This window comes from Plecotus auritus (assembly GCF_963455305.1).
Source record: "Plecotus auritus genome assembly, chromosome: 8".
Lineage (NCBI taxonomy): Eukaryota > Metazoa > Chordata > Mammalia > Chiroptera > Vespertilionidae > Plecotus > Plecotus auritus.
Genome location: NC_137782.1, coordinates 20,276,686 through 20,297,962, shown reverse-complemented (window position 1 = coordinate 20,297,962; position 21,277 = coordinate 20,276,686). Strand labels below are relative to the sequence as shown.

The following is a 21,277-nucleotide window of genomic DNA, read 5'->3' as shown; positions in this document are numbered from 1 at the left end:
TATTTGGAAACGGTTCTTGCAGATGTGATCCGTTTAAGATAAAGTTGTGCTGGATTGGTGTGGGCCCTGCTCCAGGGACCGAGATCCTTATAAGAAGAGGGATGTTTTGACATAGACATAGAGAGAAAGATGCCTTGTGCAGACAGAAAACACACAGGGAGGCCATAGAACAGAGTGCCATGAGGTGCTGGAGGCGGAGACTGGAGTGATATGTTTACATGTCAAGGAGCACCAAGGATTGCCTGCAACCACCAGACACTAGGGAGAGGCCATACGGGTCCTTCCCTGGGGCCTTTAGAGAGCACATAGCCCTACCCAGTCCTTGAAAGCAGACTTCTAGTCTCTCAAATCCACTTTGTGGTTACAGCCACCCTAGGAAACCAATATAAGCTTAAGCAGCTCTACTCTTAGAAACACACACACACATACCCTGTCCCAAGGAGCAGGTACAGGGAAATACATTTCCTGGAGAGGAAGTTAAGCCCCAAGTGTAGAGTCAGGCTAGGCAGCAGAGCAGGTCAACATATCCAGGTGGGCAGCCAGGGAGTGAGGGCACATGGCTGATTGGGGCAGGGGGCTTAAAGGAGAATGCAGGTGACAGCAGGTACATACAGAAAGGGACATTGAGATACTCCCAAACAAGAAGAAGGGGGCAGGCCTCAGTGTGAGGCAGCCCCACTCTCGGACCCCCAGAGGAGCAATGGGGGGGGGCATTGTCTTGCCATTGGGCAGGTGGGGGCTTCCCACCTGGACAAACCAAGTGTTCATCTAGGACAAAGAGCATGGTAGGCAGGCCCTGGCGCACTTTCGGACCATCCTATTTACGTACAGTGTCTTTAGAGGTTGTAAAAGCTTCAGACTCATTCAAAGAGAGGCTTCAAATGCAGCCAGAGCCAGCCTGATTAAAGGGGAAAAATGAAACTTCCCCCTTTGACAATATTTCCCATTCTTGTGCTGATAACTTGAAAGTCCATTAGGAGAGAGGGACTCCTTTGGGCTTTGCCTTTATTCTTTCCTGAAATGTTGCTCTCCCTGGTTGGGGGAAGCTTCAGATACAATACGTTACTTAGGGTTCAGAATGAATCAGATTACTTTTTCCTTTTCTGACTGCTTTCCAGCTGAGCACCTTTTTGATCCCGGAAGGAGTAATGAGAGCAACAGCAGAGATGATGGATATAGGAATGGCAACCCAGCACAAAAATAGCTGTCATCAGTTTCTTCCCGTGGGCCAGGCACCAGCGAGGTGTCGGCGCTCATCAGAAGGCCATACTATTACGTTTCGCATCTTAAAGATGAAGGGAGCGAGTCTCAGTTTTAGTCTGTGCCCAAGTTCACAAGCCAGTGAGAGGTTAAGCTGCAATATGAGCTCTAGAATCTGAGTCTAAGGGGTAGAGCACAGGCCTTGGGGATGGCTGGCCAGGAAGGCCCATGGATGCCAAAAAGAATAAGAGGGAATCTGAAAGGGGGGTGAGAAGACTCATGAGGCCGCGCAGTCCACTTCACAGTGCTGCCTGTGGTTTTCCACTGGGAGTAGCTGAAGAAAGGAATGATATGAAGCACGAAGACACAGTGGTAGAAAACACTACTCAGCCCTACTGAGAGTTTATTGGGCCATGAATCCTCAGTAAATCCATGGTTAGTCACAACAACACATAGAGTTACACTTTTTTAATCACAGTTTTTGTCTGAAGCAGGGCTTCTCAACAGTGGCACTATTGATATTCTCGGCTGGGCAATTCTTTTTTTTTAAAAAAAAAAATATATATTACTAATTTTTAGAGAGAGAGAGAGAGAGAGAAATATTGATGTGAAAATGAAAATCAATCAGCTGCCTCTTCCACATCCAGGACTGAGGATAGAGCCTGAAACCTGGGTATGTGCCTGGAGCAGGAATCGAACCGGCAACCCTTCAGTGCATGGGACAAAACCCAACCAACTGAGCCACATTGTTCCCAGGGCTGGGCTGGGCAGTTCTTTATTGTGGGAGCTGCCCTGTGCATTGTGGGATGTTTAGCAACATCCCTGGCTTCTACCACTCCAGTGGTGACAACCAAAAATGTCTCCAAACTTTGTCAAATGTTTCCTGGGCACAAAATCACCCTGACTGAGAACCCCTGATTTAAGGCTGCCTATCTGAATTTAGAAACTATATACATATATTTTTTGAATGCTTGTCCGGCAAATACTAATTCTCTTGGAGAACTTGGAACCCATGACCTGCTGCCTCCAACCACTGATCTCAGGGACCCAAGGGGCATAGCGTGGTCTACATCCGTGTGCTGAGCCACTTCCCCAGAGTTTTTTTTCCTCTAGATTTGTTGTTCAAGAATTAAGTCATGGCATGTGTTCCATGAAGAGATGGAAGCTGTGTCCTTACAGATCTTTACTAATGAGATTTCTAGCTTGCGTGCCAAGGGTCTTGTGCCAGACTGTCTGCTTCTGGGACGCGGGCACTGGAGCATGGCAGCACGGCTTAATAGGGCCATTTGAAACCTCTGTGTGCCTAATGTGATTAGGATGTATTAAAAGACGTCCTGTGGCTTTGCTTAGCAACCCAATGGTATGTGTCCGGTTTGCTGTGTAAACCTGGGGGAGCTGTTGACTAACTTCATTATGGAAGTAGTTTTTCATAAGAGGGTTAAACTTTAGAACATTGCTTTAGTATCACAAATGAAAGTATGAAGAGTTGTCATCTTTTTTCTTTTCTGATTTTTATAGAGGGTGGCACAATTGAATGGTCCAAGTGACATTTAACTTGGCCCATTTGGCTGCCTGGCCAGTCAGCATCCTAGAGACAGAAATTCCCTTTGGCCATAGGTACAAACTATAGCGCCTTTCCAGGCACTGTGTGCTGTGCAACTCGATCCGCAAGTGCCCGAGTGGGTGCTGGATGCACACAGTGAGCCTGACTCGGTCAGGTGCCACACTCGGTCAGCAGTGCAGGGACCCAGGGTGTCCTATGGTTGGGCCTCAGCTGTGCTGTTAGCTTTGCATTTTGGTTGCGTTGCTGTGAGCTGTGGAGCTGGTGCTGGGAAACCAGCAGGGGCTCCTGAATGGTTCCAGCGCTCCCCTGGTTGACCCAGCCTCGCTCAGGCAAGTCACTTCATCTGCAAGTCTGATGCAATCATTTCTGCCCCAGGTGTTTCCCTAAATAGTCCCAACAATGAAAGAAGATGGCAGTCAAGACCCTAAAAAAGATCCCTCCGTGTCCATGAGATTAAATACCCAAATGGGAAGCCATTGTCTCATGAGAATATACAAGTTGTGTACAAACCAGGCCCAGCTCTTCAACTCTCTGCTGTTGTCACCAAAATCCTTTTGTGAGCCAGGGTTCTGCTCAAAACTCACAAGGCAAAATAATTCCTCATTGCGGCCTCATCTGCATGTGAATGAGATGGCCAAACCCCTAACCATTTGGGTCCATAAAAAGTGAGACTTGTGCGTTTTTCTCTGACCTTTGGCTTTCAGGTACACAAGCAAGTGAAGCCCTGTCTGGGAGGAAATAAAAAACAAAAGACATTGCATTATTGCGTAGGGGTCTTGTTTGATGTTTTTCTCCCCATGGAACCAAATGGCGATCATAAAATCGTCAGTAGATCTACTGGCCTGGAGAAGAGCAAATCAGGGGTTCCCCCTCGTGCTCATCTCCTTTCATCTGCTCCTGGAAAAACAGCCCTCACCTCAGAGGAGGTGGTGCTGACCTGCCGTTCCACTGTCTTAGGGCTATTTTTATTGTCAGTGATGTGTGAAAAAAATAAAACAAACTGGCAGCTGGCAGCCTCATAAATCTTCAACACTGAACAAATGGTTTCAATTAGTCAGAGAAGTGAAAAACAAAAGTAAGAGTGTTTGATTACTTTCCCAAAGGAAAAAGGCAACTAAAATCATGGCAGGAAAATGCCTTCTGAAGAAGGGGGGAAAGTGTTGACAATTTTTTATTTCGGAATTCTTGTCCATGCTGAAAACGATTTTAGCAGGAAGAAAATTAAAATACAAATTTTAGTTATGTTTTTATTTTGAAAATGGATTGAGTTCAAATCCTGGGCTTGGATTGATTTCCTTATTGTCTAATACCATCTGTGGGGACCGGTGGGGTCCAAGCAGAGCTTGCGGGAGAGCAAGGGGCACTGTCACTGCATATCACCCCGATGTCACATCACACCTGCATCATCTCAGTTAGGGGCCATGATGAGGAGCATATTGGAAGAGGAGGTATCTGAGGGCATACCTTCTTTTTTTAAATCCTCAGGTGAGGATATTTTTTCCATTGATGTTTAGAGAGAGTAGAAGGGAGGAGGAGGGAGGGGAGGGAGGGAGGGAGGGAGGGAGAGAGAGAGAGAGAGAGAGAGAGAGAGAGAGAGAGAGAGAGAGAGAGAGAGAGAGAAACATCGACATGGAAGAGACACATTGATTGGTTGCCTCCTGCTCTCACCCTGACCAGGGCCAGGGGTTGAATCTGCAACCCAGGTATTTGCCCTTGACAGGGAATTGAACCCACAACCCTTCAGTTTATGGCCGACACTTGAACCACTGAACCAAACCGGCCAGGGCCGAGGGCATGACCTCACTCCGACTGCCGCACAGAACACATGCCTCCCATGCAGTTGGGCATCACTGGCTCCTGATGAAGGACTGAGACAGCCCCCCCGATCACACGCTCATCAAACCCAGATGGCTTCTGCCCCGCCACACACGTCCTGAGGCACAATCCTGGAAACACCTGCATGTTTGCCAATCATGATGTCAGGGGTCCAGGATTTCAATTTTGTTCTTTATTTTTTCGCATTAATATGGAGCAAAATGAAACTTCTTGCTATATAAAGTTCTAAGTGTTTTTAAATATGCATAAATTCATGAAATTACTACTGCACTTAAGATTCAAAACAGTCTCATCTCCCCTCAAAACTGTGCTCTTGTGCTGTCACTTTCTAGTCACAACCTGAGCTTGCCTCTGGCCCCTGGTAAGCACAGGTCTAGTCTCATCACTATGGTTTTGTCTTTTGGGGGATTTCACATAAATGGAATCATAAATGGCTTCTTTCACTCAGCGTGTCTTTGAGAGTTTTCCTAGTTGTGGTATGTCTGTAGTTTGTCCCTTTTTATTGCTGAGTACACTTTATTCACCTGTTGAAGAATATGTAGTTTGGTCCAGTTTTTGGAATTTATGGATAAAGGTGCTACAAGCATTTATGTACAAGTTTTTGTGTGAACATAAGTTTTCATGGGTAAAAACCTATTAATGGAATTGCTGGTTCATGTAGTAATTCTGCGTTTAACCTTTTGAGGGACCACACCTTGTCTTTTCAATCTCTTAACAGTGTTTTTCACCGAGAAAAAGTCTTTAATGTGGAGGAAGTTCAGTTTATCAACCTGATCTTTTTTGATATCATGTCTAAGAGTTCATTGCCTAACATGAGTCACAGAGATTTTCTCCTGTTTCTTTCTAAACGTTTTGCAGTATTAGCTTTTATTTTAGATCTGTTATTTCTTTTGAGTTAATCCATGTGTAAACTGTAAGGTTTAAGTTGAGGTTCTTTTTTTTGCATAAGAATTCCAATTGTGCTAAAACCATTTGTTGGAAATACTATCTTTTTGCCGTTAAAATGCTTTTGCGCCTTTGTCAGAATCAATGGCCGTATTTGTGTGGTCTATTTCTGGACTCCCTGTTTTGTCCCATTGATCCATGTCTGTCCTGTTGCCCAGACCACACTGGCTTATTACTATTGCTCTCTAGTACATTTTAAAATTGGGTGGTGTGACCCCCTCAAGATGGTTCATTTTCAAAATTGTTATGGTTTGGTTCATCTGCTTTGCCATATAACACTTAGAATCAGCTTGTCTGTATCCACAAAAAATGCTATGCTGTTATTTTCATTGGAATTGAGTTTAATCTATAGACCAATTTTGGGAAATTAATATGTGATCCTGTTGTCTTTTAGTCCATGAACATAGTATGTCCCCTAATTATTTAGGTCTTTTTAAATCATTTTTATCAGCACTTGCTACTTTCCAGCATATAGACCTTACGAGTGGTTTGTTAGATTTATACTTAAGTATTTCATTGTAAATAGCATTTTTTCTTAAATTTCAGTTTATAATTGTACATTATCAATATATAGAAATAAAATAGATTTTTCTGTATTTTGACCTAATATCATACAGCATTTTTAAACTCACTGTTTTATAAATTTTTTAGATTGCTCACAATTTTCTATGTAGACAATTCTACCTGGTGCAATAGGAACAGTTTACATTTTTCCTTTCCAATCCATGTGGCTTTTTATAAAATACCTCCTATCTTGTTCCCAATATTAAAGAGAAAGCATTCAGCCTATCTCCACTAAGCATGATGTGAGCTGTAGGTCTTTTATAAAATGTCATTTGTCAGGTATGGGAAGATCTCTCCTACTGCTGGGTGGCTGGGAGTTTATTTGTTTTTTGTCATGAATTTTGAATTTTATTTTAAAATTTTTTGTATCAAATGATTATGTGAATTTTCTTATTCAGATTATTAATCTGATAGATTAATTGTATTAATTGATTACCGCATATTGAACCAACCTTGTGGTTATTGTTATATTGCTATGTAAAATATAGTCATGTGTTTATATATCTTGACATACTGACATTCATTATATATTTTAAACTATGTTGTTAAGGATTTATGCATCTAATTTCATCAGGGACATTGGTCTCTAGCTTTCTTTTCTTGCATTATCTTTGTGTAGTTTTTATATCAGGGTAATTCTGATTTCATACATAGAACTGAAAACTAGCCCTCCCTTGCTTGGGTTCAGACCAGGATTCAGACCTGCATCTTGCAGAATGGTTCCAGCTTTGGATCCATTTTTGAAGTCTTCAAAGGCTAGTCCAGGTCTCCAAGTCTTTGATGTGCTGGTTAAGGTCAACTTCACATATGAGCAGCTCAGCGATGAACTCAGAAGTTCTTAAACAACATTATACACTTGCTTTGCCAGGCTCTTCTCTTTCCATGACCTCTCCGGTACTTTCCAGGGCCCTGGGCCTTCCGTTTTGGTCTTCCAGCTGAAAGCTGGGGCTTCAGTTACCTCACTTTGCCATCCACCTTCTGTGACTATGCTCATGTTTAGGGCCAAGCCAAGGCAGGACAGAGAGAAGAAAAGCAGAAGGGGTTTGGACCACAGCATCACTGATTGGAGAGGAAGGTTCTCTCCCTCCAGAGTTTTAGGTGCCTTCAGCCCCTGCTGCCTCTGCTAGGAGACCCCTTTCCCACTCCCCCAGTCAGGATGAGAGGGTTCGCTGGAGCGCTCTGCACTTGATTCCCTCTCCCAGGTTTCCCACTCCCTTACACCCAGGCTGGGGAATGCCAGAGGGAAAATGGTCAACTCACTACCTGTTCAACTGAGTTTGATATCATTTAAAGTGTTTTCATTTCTATATAAATTTTAAAATATAGTTTAAGTGTTTAAAACACTTAAAATTATATGTCCTATGGATAAGTCAATCTGAGTTATTTGAAAGTGACTTATTTTTGTAAGCTTTAAAATGACTCAATGAGAAGGACTAGAAAACATACATTCTTGAGATGTTTTACTGTTTCCTAGGGAACAGGAAGCAGTTCTCTAATCTTCTATCTTATTCTGTCACCTTTCTCTCACCTTCATCAAGTGGATGGATTTCAGAATGTCCTTCATGTACAAGACCCAGAACATTTGGGGGCAAGTTGCTTATGAAACAGGTTAAAGGAGAGGGAAGGAGGGATGTTTAGAACAAAGGAATGTCAATTTTGATGCCAGTGGGGCTTTTCTCTAATGTACATTTGATTTATGACAATGTAACACCTGTATGCCATAGAACACTGACAACAGAGCATCTCTCCTACCTGGTTGGAAAGTTATAATATGAATTTCACAACATCAAAGGGGTGAGATAGGTTCCATCACTAAGCGAGAACATATACTGTATCATCCCGTCTTTTCCAGAAAATTCTAACCATGATCCCCACGGAAGAGGAGAAGCAGAAAATTCAGGAGGCCCAGCTGGCAAACCCCGAGGCACCGCTGGGCAGCGCGGAGCAGTTCCTCCTCACGCTCTCCTCCATCAGCGAGCTCTCAGCGCGGCTCCACCTCTGGGCGTTCAAAATGGACTATGAAACTACAGAAAAGGTAAGCATGTAGGAGGAGAGGCAGCCAGTCCTGCATCCCCGTGTTGAGGAAGTCAGGTTTGTATTGGGGAAGGGAGTGGAGTGCCATCCTCGAGGGAGCGTGAGTTGATTATGATGAGGTTGTGTCTGTACTGAGTGATCAGGATCCTGCCAATGATGGGTTATTCTAATGTGTGTGCCTGGCACCAGCCTCAGACACGTGGTTGTGGGTTAAAACAAACTATTAACTTTTCTTCTGATTCTGTGTGTTCATTGTAGAAAATTTGGAGCATACAGACAAGCACAGCATAGAAAGTGATCTGAAATCCATCCACTTGATGATAATCGTCTACACTGCTATTGACAGTGGCAGTTAGCAGGTCATTGGGTCCCTCTGAGAGCATATCTCAGAACAAAGCAGAAGACAGTTGAGGATGAAACAGATTGCAAGGGGTTGAGAGGAGCACAGAAGGAAAGGGACCCTGACAGTAAAGGCATGGAGGTGCGGGGGGTGTGCGCTCATCTTGAGTAGAAAGCAGAAGGAGCAGGAGTCCTCTCTGACTCCGGGTGGTATGAGCACTTTGGGCAGCTGAGCAAATGGAACTAGTGGAGAGGAAAGGGCAGAGGTGGGCAGTGAGCTGGAGGTGAGTTTAATGGAGAGGAAGTGCCCAGAGGAGACGGGTTCAAAGCTCAGGTGGAGAGGCTGCATGGCCTTCCCTTACTGCAGAGGGGAGAGCCACCGTGCTATACAAGGGCCAGAGAGGTGGCGTGGGTCTGGGGGGCTTCAGGAGGAAGCCACTGCATTTGAATTCATTTGGGAACCAAGCAGGGATGAAGAAACCTGGACTACTCAGGTGACTGGGCATGACTTGATCACAAAACCAGTCAGCAGGTTTAGGTGGCTCTTTCCAGCCAGGTGAGGTGGCGTCATGGAGAAAACAGACAGGTAGGTCAGCCCTGGTTGGGGACAGGCAGGGCAGAAGCTAGGCTGCAGAATGAAGGTGAACCTCTGGCCTTGGGATGCAGGCTCGGGAGAGACTTAGTAAGAACATGGGAGTGGGGACTGCACGGTGACAGTAAAAAAGGGACTGAGGCCATTAGGCTGCAGGGCAGGCTACCAGTCTGATAGAGTGGGACTGAGGAAGGCCGTGGGAGTGATGAGGGTGGTGGCCTTCTAGAAAGGACCCCAGGCCAAGAGGTGACTGGCCAGAGTGCCTAGAGGGGAGGTTAGGAGACCTGGGTGGTCCAGGGACAGTGAGGCCACAGTGTCCAGTGTCATCTGCCTGGTAGGGGAAAAGCAAAGAAGACTGGTCCAGATTCTGAAGGAGCATGAGAGGGAGGAGTGTCATAGAAGTCAGCCGTGGTGAGATGGGAGGAGACGGGGTGCTAAGTCCTGCTTGTGCTTGGAAGATGGGTGGGAAAGGAGGAAGGCAGGTTACTTATCTCCCAGCACACATTTCTGTTAGCCACAGGTCCCCACTTGGTCTAACCCAGCCTTGGGCAAACTACAGCCCGCGGGCCGGATCCGGCTGTTCTATCCGGTTCTCTTGCTCTCCCCTCTGCTCCTTTACTTTGAATTTATATTAGTTCACACAAACACTCCATCCATGCTTTTGTTCCGGCCCTCTGGTCCAGTTTAAGAACCCATTGTGGCCCTCGAATCAAAAAGTTTGCCCACCCCTGGCATTGGGGAGACTTTGGAGACTAGACTTGTTCCCTGCCACTTTGGCATTTTTCCTTGACAAGGAGCATGTGCAGATCTGGTGGGATTGCCCTGTACTGAGGAGAACTTGTTATTACCTTGTACAGAAATTAAAAGAACAAAGTAAAACCAAAATGAACATTATCATCTTCTTCCATTTTTTTCTTTTTTAATTGAAAGGAAGTGGCAGAACCACTCTTGGACCTGAAGGAAGGAATAGACCAGTTGGAGAACAATAAAACCTTGGGCTTCATCCTGTCTACTCTCTTAGCCATCGGGAACTTTCTAAATGGAACTAATGTAAGTCTTCCCCTCCCTTCCCCCTGCCTCCCTTGTCGCAGGATCCCTGCCCTTCGCTTGCCGGTGGAGGCCGTACTACTGGCCTTCCAAAGCACAGCTGGTCTTCCAAAAACAGCTTTTGTATTTTCTTGCTAAAAGTCTAGAAGACATTTGTTCTTAAAATACCAGGGCCTATGGATTTGAACCTGTATCTTGCTATAAATAAGAAAACTTAGAAAAATGAACACACTATTCCTTCGAAGGTCAGCTACTCTCAAAATTGGTATTGTAGGTATTTTCTTCTAGGTTTTTCTGTTGTTTGTCTGATGTATGTAAGTACAAATATTTGGGTTTAAATGAGTTTTTATTGATTTTTAAAAAGAAAGGAAGTGAGGTGGGGAGAGAGAGAGAAAACATCGATGTGAGAGAGAATCGGCTGCCTCCCGCGCACACCCCGACCAGGGATCAAACCCACATCCTGGACATATGCCCTGACCAAGAATCGAACCAGTGACCTTTCAGTATATAGGATGACACCCAACCAATTGAGCCACACTGGTCAGGGCCAAATATTTGTTTTTTATCACTCAAATATTTGTAATTATATGCATTATAAACAGACTTGTTTAAAAATGGCCCTGTCTTTGGCCAGGAGGTAGAATAGAAATAGGCAAAGGGAGAAAAGGGGTGTAGATACCCAGATGGCAGAGTCCCAGCCTCCCAGCACCTTGCTTTTCGGGGTAGACCCCTGGGACAGCCCATGGCTGAAGGTTGTGGTGGAAAAGGGCTGGAGGCTCATCTCATTCTCAGTGTGGCTCATCCAGGTGTGATCAGCTAGGAATGATAGAGTATATGCCCTGGGAAGCTGCAGCCACAAAGGAGCTCACTCCAAATATTGGGCTGCCCGGCTGGTGTGGCTCAGGGGTTGAGCATTGACCTGTGAACCAGAAGGTCACGGTTCGATTCCCAGTCATGGCACATGCCAGGTTGAGGGCTTGATTCCCAGTGGCGGGGGGGGGGGGGGGGGTTGAAGGGGGTCATGCAGGAGGCAGCCAATCTATGATTCTCTCTCAACATTGATTTTTTTCTCTCTCTCTCCCTCTCCTCTCTTCTCTCTGAAATCAATAAAAAACATATCTTTAAAAAATATATATTGGGCTTCTTCAACAGGGCATTGAGTCTAACCTTTTGTGTCTTTCTAAGAACCTGCGTAAAACTTGTCCTTCCTGCCTTTTATTTGATGTTCACCTACCAGGCCAAAGCGTTTGAGTTAAGCTACCTCGAGAAGGTTCCAGAAGTGAAAGACACCGTGCACAAGCAGTCGCTCCTCCACCATGTGTGCACCATGGTGGTGGAGAACTTCCCCGACAGCTCCGACCTGTACTCGGAGATCGGGGCCGTCACCAGGTCAGCCAAGGTACGTGTGGCCCCGGAGCAGGGTCTGTCTCCCCCTCAGCTGGGTCTGTATCTGTCCTCTCAGGAGCACAGGCTCTGTGAAGTAAGACACCCAAGGGCCGCTTGCATCCTCTGCTCTGGAGTCTGTGACTAGGACTCGTCTCGTGCCTTTTGGAGTGCACTTTTAAGATCCTTTTCCCATCTCTGGTTCTCCGCCGGATTCTTTCCTACTGAGGTATGTGAGCAAGCCTGCCATCCCGGACCCAACTGCTGTGTCCACGGAGGAGCTGTGTTACTCACCAGGCTGGGTTCTCAGGCATTAAAACTCCCAGCTTGTTTAATGTCGGCAAAGGTGTCAAAAAGAGGCAATTTGGCTCCTCCTCAGACTTCCATAGGACCCGGCAGTGAGGTGTTGAGCCAGGAAATGGGCTCGCGTGGCCCTCTGCCCCGCAGATTGGCCGTCCCTGTGATGGCCCCCAGAGGGAATGGGTTTATAGGGCTATAATCGTACGTGGCCCTGGTCCCTCAGCTGCAATCCCCTAAAAGCAGTGCCGAGTGCAAACCTTCACTAACAGGCCGTGTGTGAGAAGGGAGACAGTGCAGTCGCTGGACAGCCAGCTGCACCCCCTGCAGGAGCATCCCTGAGGTTAGCAGCTGTGGGCAAACTACGGCCCGCGGGCCGGATCCGGCTATTCTATCCGGTTCTCTTGCTCTCCCCTCCGCTCCTTTACTTTGAATTTATATTAGTTCACACAAACACTCCATCCGCTTTTGTTCCGGCCCTCCTGTCCAGTTTAAGAACCCATTGTGGGCCTCGAGTCAAAAAGTTTGCCCACCCCTGGCCCAGAGGAACCTCAAATGCAGCAGAGCTGGGAGATGTCTGGGATCTTAGGGGCAACAGCAAACTCATGGGAAGGGGTGTGGTGGAAACTCCTGGAAACACAACCCAGACCAAGGAGCCGAAAGCAGAGTGACCGTTAGGTCTGGGTCTCATCGGAATCTAGTGTGAGAAGAGGAGAGAGTGGTGGGCAGAAGGGGGAGGAAGCATAGGGGGCTTTTCTAAGGTCTGTCCACAGAGCTCTTCCTTCCTCCACCTTCTCCCACAGAAGTAGCTTGTGGGGACACAGGGGCTGGGACGCTCCTCCACCTGCCCCAGGACCAACCAGCTGACAACTGCCAGGGACACTGAGCAGGTGGCCCCTGAGCCAGCCCGGCAGTGGACCTGCCTTGAGGCGGGAGGAGGCATGGCCAGCGATCCCCCAGCTCAGTGGCTAACAAGGGGTTTTTTAGGAAACACTATTTCGCAGGCACCCCTACCATGTCACTCTGTGCCAGGCACTGCTCTGAAGTCTTTGCACATATTCCTTCTATACCCTGACCAAGGCAAAAAGCCCCTGTCAGTATCCCAACGGGGGTCCTCAATTGCTGCTCTAACACCCCCTATGAGCACCCTCCCATGAGACAGTTGGTTAGGAATAACTGTTTGAGACAAAGTCTATCTGGCTGTCTAGATTCACCATGGTCCTGTTTCCAGAACCATCCAGAACAAATTGGTTCCCTTGTTACACGTGGTCCTGTGTTTTCCCAGGGCCTTGCCCTAGGTGGAGCCTGCGTGTAACCAAAGTAGCCCTGGCCTGGGTGTCCTGACCCCAGGCTGACCCTAGTGACGGCCCCGGGACCCCCTCAGTATCAGGCCTTTTCCAAACTAATAACTAAATGACGTATTTCTGCCTGGAGCTTGGCTTCTGCCAACTCAGGTTGGCAATTACTAAAGGTGACTATTGACCCAGGTCCCTGTGACGAGAAGCAGGCTGCCCCTTTGCTGGAACACATCAGAGCCATCCATGTGTGACTGTGGTGCATTCCTCCAACCTCTGGGAAGGACAAGAGTGCTCTGAAAAATTTTATGACCCATCTGCTCAGTTCATCTCGTACGAGGGTTCCTTGATATCATGTTTTAATTTACAGTTTTCAAAGACTTGCCTAAGATTCTTTTCCAAATGTGGCAAAAAGAAAAGAAGGTTGCCGCTTGCATTGGGTTCATTTGCAGACCGGTTTTATCACTAAATAATTTGATGCGGAGATAATGACAGATCCACATGTGGATAAATTTGAGGCCATAAATATGTTTGTATTTCAAGATGTAAATTTGGTTTTGATGTTTATTTCTTCCCAGAGGCAATTGGGCTTCCTGGTTCAGGTTGGGGTCTGGTGGTTTCAGCGCGTTTTCAATGTTCTCTCTCTGATTTTCAGGTTGACTTTGATCAGCTTCAGGATAATTTATGTCAGATGGAGAGAAGATGCAAAGCTTCATGGGATCACCTCAAGGCAATTGCAAAACATGAAATGAAACCCGTTTTAAAACAACGAATGTCAGAGTTCTTAAAAGACTGTGCTGAGCGAATTATAATTTTAAAGATTGTCCATAGAAGAATAATTAACAGGTAAAAAGAGTGAGGAACATATGGGAACACCAGTAAAGGGCATGTTGAAAATATTCTGCAAACCAAGATCTGAAGGTTAAATTTACAAAAATTGTGTGATAGATAAATTCTTGGTACATGGCCAGGGTGCCTTTGATACACATGTTTGTTTCATGGGCACTTAATTTTTCTTACACACACACACACACACACACACACACAATACTATAATGCTATTGAATCTTAAGGTCGGAAAGAATCTTACAGATGTCATTCACAACTTCTCCTTGATCAGAAATTGGATCTATAACATCGCTGAATCGCCCTGTCTGTTTGAACAGTTCTGCCTGAACACAGCACACATTTTGTGAGGCAGATTGACTTTTTAGAAAAGTTCCTTTTCTTCATTTAAAAACATTTTTTATTTATTTCAGAGAGAGAAAGAGAGAGGGGGAGCGAGATAGAAACATCATTGATGAGAGAGAATCATCGATCTACTGCCTCTTGCATGCTCCCTACTTGGAATTGAGCCCATAACCTGGGCATGTGCCCTTGGCCAGGAATCATACCATGAACTCCTGGTTCATAGGTTGATGCTCAACCACTGAGCTACCCCTGCCAGGCAAGTTCCTTCCTTATATGATTCACAGTCTGCCCTCCAAGACCTTCCACTCATTGATTCTCGATGGTGGCTTTGTGCTGCGGTCTGCCTGGTGCCACCCTCCGGACCAGCCTTCCTCAGAGTCACAGGATCCAAGAGGACCCTGGGAGACACAGCAGTGATGTGTGAGGCTTTGCTTCCCTACAAGGAGGCTGGCAGGGATCTAGGATGGCTCCAGGGCCGTCCAGGGCTATCTCACCTGGAAGTGGAGGCAGCACCCAGGCCAGAGCCTGGGTCTTCCAGTGTCCCAGGCCAGGGCATTGCCTACCATGCACCACCGCTTTCTTTCCCTTTGCTTTGTCAATCTGATCTCGGGGGTTTGAGCGCTCTGACCCCCACACCTTGGCAAGTGAGCATGCAGCTCTGCAGACCTGCGGAATGTGGTCAGCCTGCAGCAGAGCCTGGGTAGCGGGCCCTGAGACACCCCCACTACAGCTGTGTGAGGAAGCCTGCCCTGGGGGCCGTCTCAGCTGCAGTCGTGCCAGAGGGCTGCTCCTCGACACACTCCCCGGGCTCTGCTTGAGCACTTTATACGTTTCCAAACAGATGTGTGGTTTTTTCATTTATTCATAAACATTTCATATTTTTTATTCTTTTTTATCTTCCTTCCCTCCTTTCCCCTTCTGTCCTTGTTTCCTTCCTTCGCCTTCCTTGAAGTCATACAGTCCTTTCATTTCCAATCACAGTGGACGTACAGTATTCTATTAGTTTCAGGTGTACAACACAGTAATTAAACACGTATATGCATTACAAAGTGATCGCCCGGTAAGTCTCACACCCACCGGCACCATGCGTAGTTATTACAATATTAATGACTGGATTCCCTGTGCTGCACTTCACCTCCCTGTGACTGTTTTTAAGAACCTGATTCTCTTGTCCATCTGGGAGCCCCCTCCCAGCTTGTGTCCTTTGCTGGTTTGGTAACCACACCTCCTGGGTCTTGCTCCAGACTGTTTGGGGTGGGTAAGCATGGGGATGGGGGTCATCCTGTTAGGAACAGGAATAAGGAACAGAGTCTTCCCTCCAGGTTGGCAACTATTATTACTCAGCGCTTTTGGAATTTGGTTGTTCAGATCCCTCACTGCACCGCATCCAGACCTCACAGCTGCCCTCTGGGTGGAAGGACATTACCCGAGATGTTGTCAGATTTCTCACTGAAATCCAAGCACACTCTGCTTTTAATGTGGTCACGGAGGGAGGCAGGGCATGAGCTGATTTGGCCCTCCATGCTTGGTATGATACAAGTGATTTCCTACTTAAAACTACTCAAATAAACAAATAGTTTTCATTTGGAATATCATGAAATTTTATGAAAGTCTTGTAAAGCTGTTCTGCCTGGTCACATTAACTGTTTTATCCCAGACTCATGAAAACTCAGTGCTATATCTATTCCTTAAGCTACAATATGTGTGTGTGTGCGCGCGCGTGCGCACGCACCCACGCGTGTATGTAATTTTATATATACTAGTGGCCTGGTGCACAGATCCATGCACATTGAAAGGAAATTAATTAGAAGAAATATTTTAATATCATTATTCGCCCTTTCTCTATAATAGAAGTGTCAGAGATGAAGTGTCAGAGGTGCGTTGTGCCAATAGTTGGTCTTCAGACATATTCTCCCGATGCTGCAGCTTTCTTTCAGCTTCAGAATGTCAACAAAACAACGCAATTCACAATCGACAATGACAGATAGAAACACACGCATGCGATTGGCGCCAGCAAGAGCTTTATATTTATCGTGCATGCGCTAGTCAATGTTTATTTTTAAGTTGCCAGTGCACATCATATGTACCGGCCGGTTGGACAGACGGACAGTCAGTCACTTAACCTTTCATATATATAGATAATTCTCTCTGGTAAGCTGGTCACCGGATGATGTTGCCCTCATGTGACCTCAATCCCTGTTTACTCACTATTGTTCACCCAATGGGATGACCAGCATGAGCCAGGAATTCACTATAGTTATGGTGGGAAGGCTTCTCTGAAGATGTGATATTTGGGCAGAGACCTGTGGATTGAGAGGGTGCTACCATGCTCTGGGCACAGGGAACAGCTGGTACTGGACGCCTTGTTAGGGCCTATGGTCCTCCCAGTGGAGTGGCCTCCCTACCCCTTCCCTCAGTCCCTGCAGGACCCCATGTTCCCTTAGGGTCCCTAGTGTAAAAGGAAAGGTTAAGATGCCACACAGGCCCTGAGGTGGGCTTGTTCAAGGAATCAGGAGGTTCCAGTGTGGCTGGGATCACAGCAGATACAGTCAGAGAGGTAGTAGGCCAGTTATGAGAGACCTTGTATGGCGATACCACCTGTTGTTCATCTGCTGATGGATATTTGGCTTCTTTTCTACTTTTTGGCTATTAACATTAATGCTGCTATGAATAGTTGTGTAGAAGGTTTAGTGTGAACACATATATTCATTTCTTTTGGGTATATGCATATGAACGAAATTGCTAGGTCGTAAAGTAGCTCCATTTTAGCTTTTTAGGAACTGCCAGACTTGTCCACAGCAGCCGAACCATTTTTATGGCCTCATCAGTGCCACGTGAGGGTTCCAGTTTTTGCATATCCTCACCACATGCATCATTGCATCCATCCTAGTGAGTGTGAAGGACATCTCACTGTGGTTTTAATTTGCATTCCCCTGATGACTAAAGGTCATCTTTTCATGCACTTATTGGCTATTTGCATACCTTTATTTGAGAAATGTCTATTCAAATCCTGTGTCAGTTTTTGTTTGTTTTTACTGTTGAGTTGTAACCTTTCTTTATATGTTCTGGATACAAACTCCCTATCAGGCATATGATTTGCAAATGTTTTCTTCCGTTCTGTGGGTTTTGACTCTTGACAGAGTCCTTTGAAGCACAAAAGCTCTTTAATGTTGATGAAGTTGAATGTATCTATATTTTCTTTGAGTGCTTATGCTTTTGGTATCATAGCTAGGAAATAATTTCCTAATCCAAAGTCATAATATTTTATGTTTTCTTCTAAGAGTTTCATACTTTTACTAGCATATTTTGGTTTTAAACAGCATTTTTCCAGCCCCCTTTACCTTAAATTCCTGTTGTATGTTTTACTTTGTTGTTTTTCACAAAAAGAATAAGTCAGTGTCACTCATTTGAAAAACAAACCAAACCTTTTTCTAAGTGTACAAATTAGAATGATCAACACCAAAAGTTTTTGTCTACAAATAGTGGTATCATTTATATAATACTGTTTGCTTACATAAAAATTTCACTCTGTCTCCTACTGTCTTCTTCCTCATATCCTGAAAACTAAAAATTGGGCACACGACTGCTCATTTAATTTCTTTTACAAAAATTTTAAGTAAATAACAGTCAACAATTTCTTACTTATAAATTAAATAGCTGATATAATTTTGTGCATCTCGTTCAATGTGTTCCAATTAAATTAAGATTGTATGTAAAACTGCAAGAAAAGATATCAAAATATTTACTCAGAGAAAACTTTACAAGCATCTTTTTATAAACCATCAATTGACATATTGTTCATAATATGTTCATGTGTTTTCCAAGTATTCACTGGAGCAGGTTCCCAGGGAATTGCTAAGCAACATTTCTTTATTTCTTACTTAATTTTTATATCTAGAAACTGCAATATTCATTTTTGTTACAAAACTTCCACATATCCATTTTAGGAAGCATTAAAACACTGGTAAGTAAAAAGAAAAAGGTATCTAATCTCCTGCAATCCTGCCATCTCACCATCAACATCCCCAATGAGAAAGTGAGTTGAACTTGACCTCTGGTCTTGTTGTCCCTTGAGAGGAATCTTCAACCCCAAGGCCCCAGGAAAGAAGAACATAGTCTTGTGCTGATGGTTTTTTTACTGAACGTTTTTAGATAATCAATTTTTGTTCCTTAAAACTGAAGTCATTGGCCCTATTGTTTTTCCTTGCAGGTTCCATTCCTTTTTGCTCTTTATGGGGCATCCGCCTTATGCGATCCGGGAAGTGAACATAAACAAGTTCTGCAGGATCATTAGTGAATTTGCCCTGGAGTATCGCACCACCAGGGAAAGGGTTTTGCAGCAGAAACAGAAGCGGGCCAACCACAGAGAGAGAAATAAGACCAGAGGGAAGATGATCACCGATGTAAGTTTCAGGAAATCAGCTTATTTATTTTGAGAGTGTAATCAACCATAAAATGTCCCACAGTTTGGGGACTGTGCTTCTTTTCTTCTCTTCTCTTTTCTTTAAAATCTGCTATAAACAAACGAGGAACTAGAACATGTAAATTAAGAATGTGTGGCTGGAGGAGGAGCTTGTAACCCATGTGGGTGTGTTGTATGGTGCTGATGACATTAAATGCTCGTTTCCATTTTTTAACCTCTGTGATGGAAGGTAATGCCACTTATAGGAAGACAAATGTACTGATTTGGGAATTGATTCAGGATTTTAATCATCATAACGATGCTTTATAACCTATCAGTTGACATGTGGACCACCATTTCGAGGCATCTTAATAGAGAAATAATTGATGTGGTTGCTCAAAGCTGCAATTGGATGGGCTCTTGGCAGACCCTTCAGTTAGAGATTATCAGGGTGGGAAGGGATCCCCCTCGGGGGTCCCTGCACACTCACATGTCTCTCCCATTCCTGGGCTCTTCCCCCATCTCTCCCATCTCATCCCTGAGCCCACTGGGCCATGGGCGCCGTGGATATTCATAAGGGAGATGCTTGGAAAGGGAAGAGGAGGGGATGCATGAGGTTGCCAGAGACAGACAGTGCCTCTTTCTGATGTGCCTTTGCGAAACTTATTCCATTTGCATCTACAGGTGAGAAGCACCTTGGCTCTCAGTGATCAGGGAATGGAATGGGTTAGCGACTAAGCCATCATCCTTTGCATGCCTCAGCTGAACTCAAGTCAGGTGGATTTCTTTGGGGAGGAATAAAATCAATTAAGAAGACTTTATCGGGGCTGCCTTCTGTGCCCAGAAGATGTTCATGTTGTAGGAGAAACAGGGAGCACACAATTACTGTCCACATTCTTGAGGGGGCCTGACCTTTCCATGGAGACCTGGACACATTATCTTAGTAATTTTAAAAGAAGGCAGAGGAGAACTAGGGACTAGTCCCCTCACTACCGCCCCCACCCAGACCCCTGTTTCCTTGGAATTTTCTGGACCCTTAGATAGAGAGTGCTCAGATCCCGTTTCTGAAGAAGGTGTCCTTTCCACAGTCCCCCAGACACCAGTGCCACCAGCTGAGTCTCCTGTCTCCTCTGCTGAAGTCTGGGTTCAACTGAATCTTTCACCTCCTGGAGGACAGCAGCTCGGGAAGCAAATGGACTCCAGTTGGGCAAACTGTGTCCCACATTTCATTCCAAAGTATTATTTTTAAAAGTTGTAAAAGGGGAGTGCTTATTTTTGTGGAAATGAGACACATTAGAGGGTGAAAAATACAAGTCCAATATGCTCATAGTTATGAAAACACGTCAAAATTTCTTGCTAAATTCTTGAAATATTTTTTTACAGATCCCACTAATTTTTAAATTCTGTCCTTCTCTGTAAACAGTCAGCTTTCCTATTTATAAGCAGGGATAAAATTTTCTAGGGTTTGATTCAAAAATATTTAAATTCCCATTAACATCTGGACAGTACTGGCTTCTTCAGGGTTTATTCTGGACATAGTCCCTGTTTTTAGTGGGCAAAGTGGCATCATCTGTGTAGAAAGGTTGCCATCTGCTGGTAAATCAGAGTATTGTCAGCTATGGCAATGTATACAGCTTCCCGTTTTTCCAACATCTCAGGTAAACAAGCGCCCGCTGAGTGCCCAGCACAGCATGGGGCAATGAGGAAGATGTGGGTGCTGTAAAAGATAAGCTTATACCCTCAGGATGTCATGATCTGGTTAAGAAAAACATCTCCACCACTTAAATCACTAAAAACAAACCCAAGCAATAGATGGAGAAGCAGAACCTGAGCATTAGAACTGGAAGCGATTTTTGGAGAAAACTGTGCCGTCAGTCACTTTTATTGTAGATGCTGAGCAATGAGGATGGAAGTGACAGCCCTTAAAGAGGGACAATTTTAGAAAAACCTTTATTTTCTAAGGCACAGAGCTGCCTGGGTTAAATCTAAAGATCCTGTGGTGGTAAAGTCAGCCCCATATCTGCTGTGTGTGCTGGTCTCTCCTCTTCTTCTGCTGTTTCTGAACATGCGGAAGGCTTCCTTTCTTAAAGTCCAGGAGTCCTCCAGGGAGGATCAGGGAGACACTAAGTAATTTCTCATCCTTGTGTCGCCACCTGGTTCTAGGCAAAATGGTGACATAGGCCACTGTGGCCCTGTCTGCTGTAGTTCCACTCCAGCTGAGCTGTGAGAACTCGGGCTGCCCACCCCAGGACTCCCACATTAAGGCAGGGGTAACCCTGGTGAGGCCCTTGCCTTCTCTCCAGCCTCCTCTCTGTGAAAAGGGAATGCTAGTTACTTTGGAGATATTGGGAGGACTAGAGATCTTGTATATTGGCATCTCACATGTGTATTCATTGCTGAAAGAAAATCCAAATCCTGGTTAAATAAATAAGTTCTAAAACTTTTTTAAAAGATGGCACAGCAGAACTGTCACCTCTTGTCACGATGCCACTTGGCTGGGAAGGTGATGTACTGGGAGCACTGTGTCATTTCAGCTTCCAGAAGTGTAGTCAGTTCTCAACACCCTTGTGTCCGATTAGCTGGCCTCG

The 21,277-nt window shown here is 45.2% G+C and overlaps 1 protein-coding gene across 7 annotated transcripts in view; it reads left to right on the top strand.

Moving 5' to 3' along the window:
- Window positions 1–21,277, top strand: part of FHOD3 (formin homology 2 domain containing 3) — a 402,086-nt gene that overhangs the window by 366,952 nt on the left and 13,857 nt on the right. For all 7 annotated transcript variants that reach the window (XM_080686376.1, XM_080686375.1, XM_080686374.1 and 4 more), the window contains 5 exons: window positions 7,962–8,144; window positions 10,005–10,124; window positions 11,359–11,520; window positions 13,752–13,942; window positions 18,498–18,690. In XM_080686376.1, coding sequence (XP_080542502.1) covers window positions 7,962–8,144; window positions 10,005–10,124; window positions 11,359–11,520; window positions 13,752–13,942; window positions 18,498–18,690 — 849 coding nt within the window. The remainder of the gene's footprint in view (window positions 1–7,961; window positions 8,145–10,004; window positions 10,125–11,358; window positions 11,521–13,751; window positions 13,943–18,497; window positions 18,691–21,277) is intronic.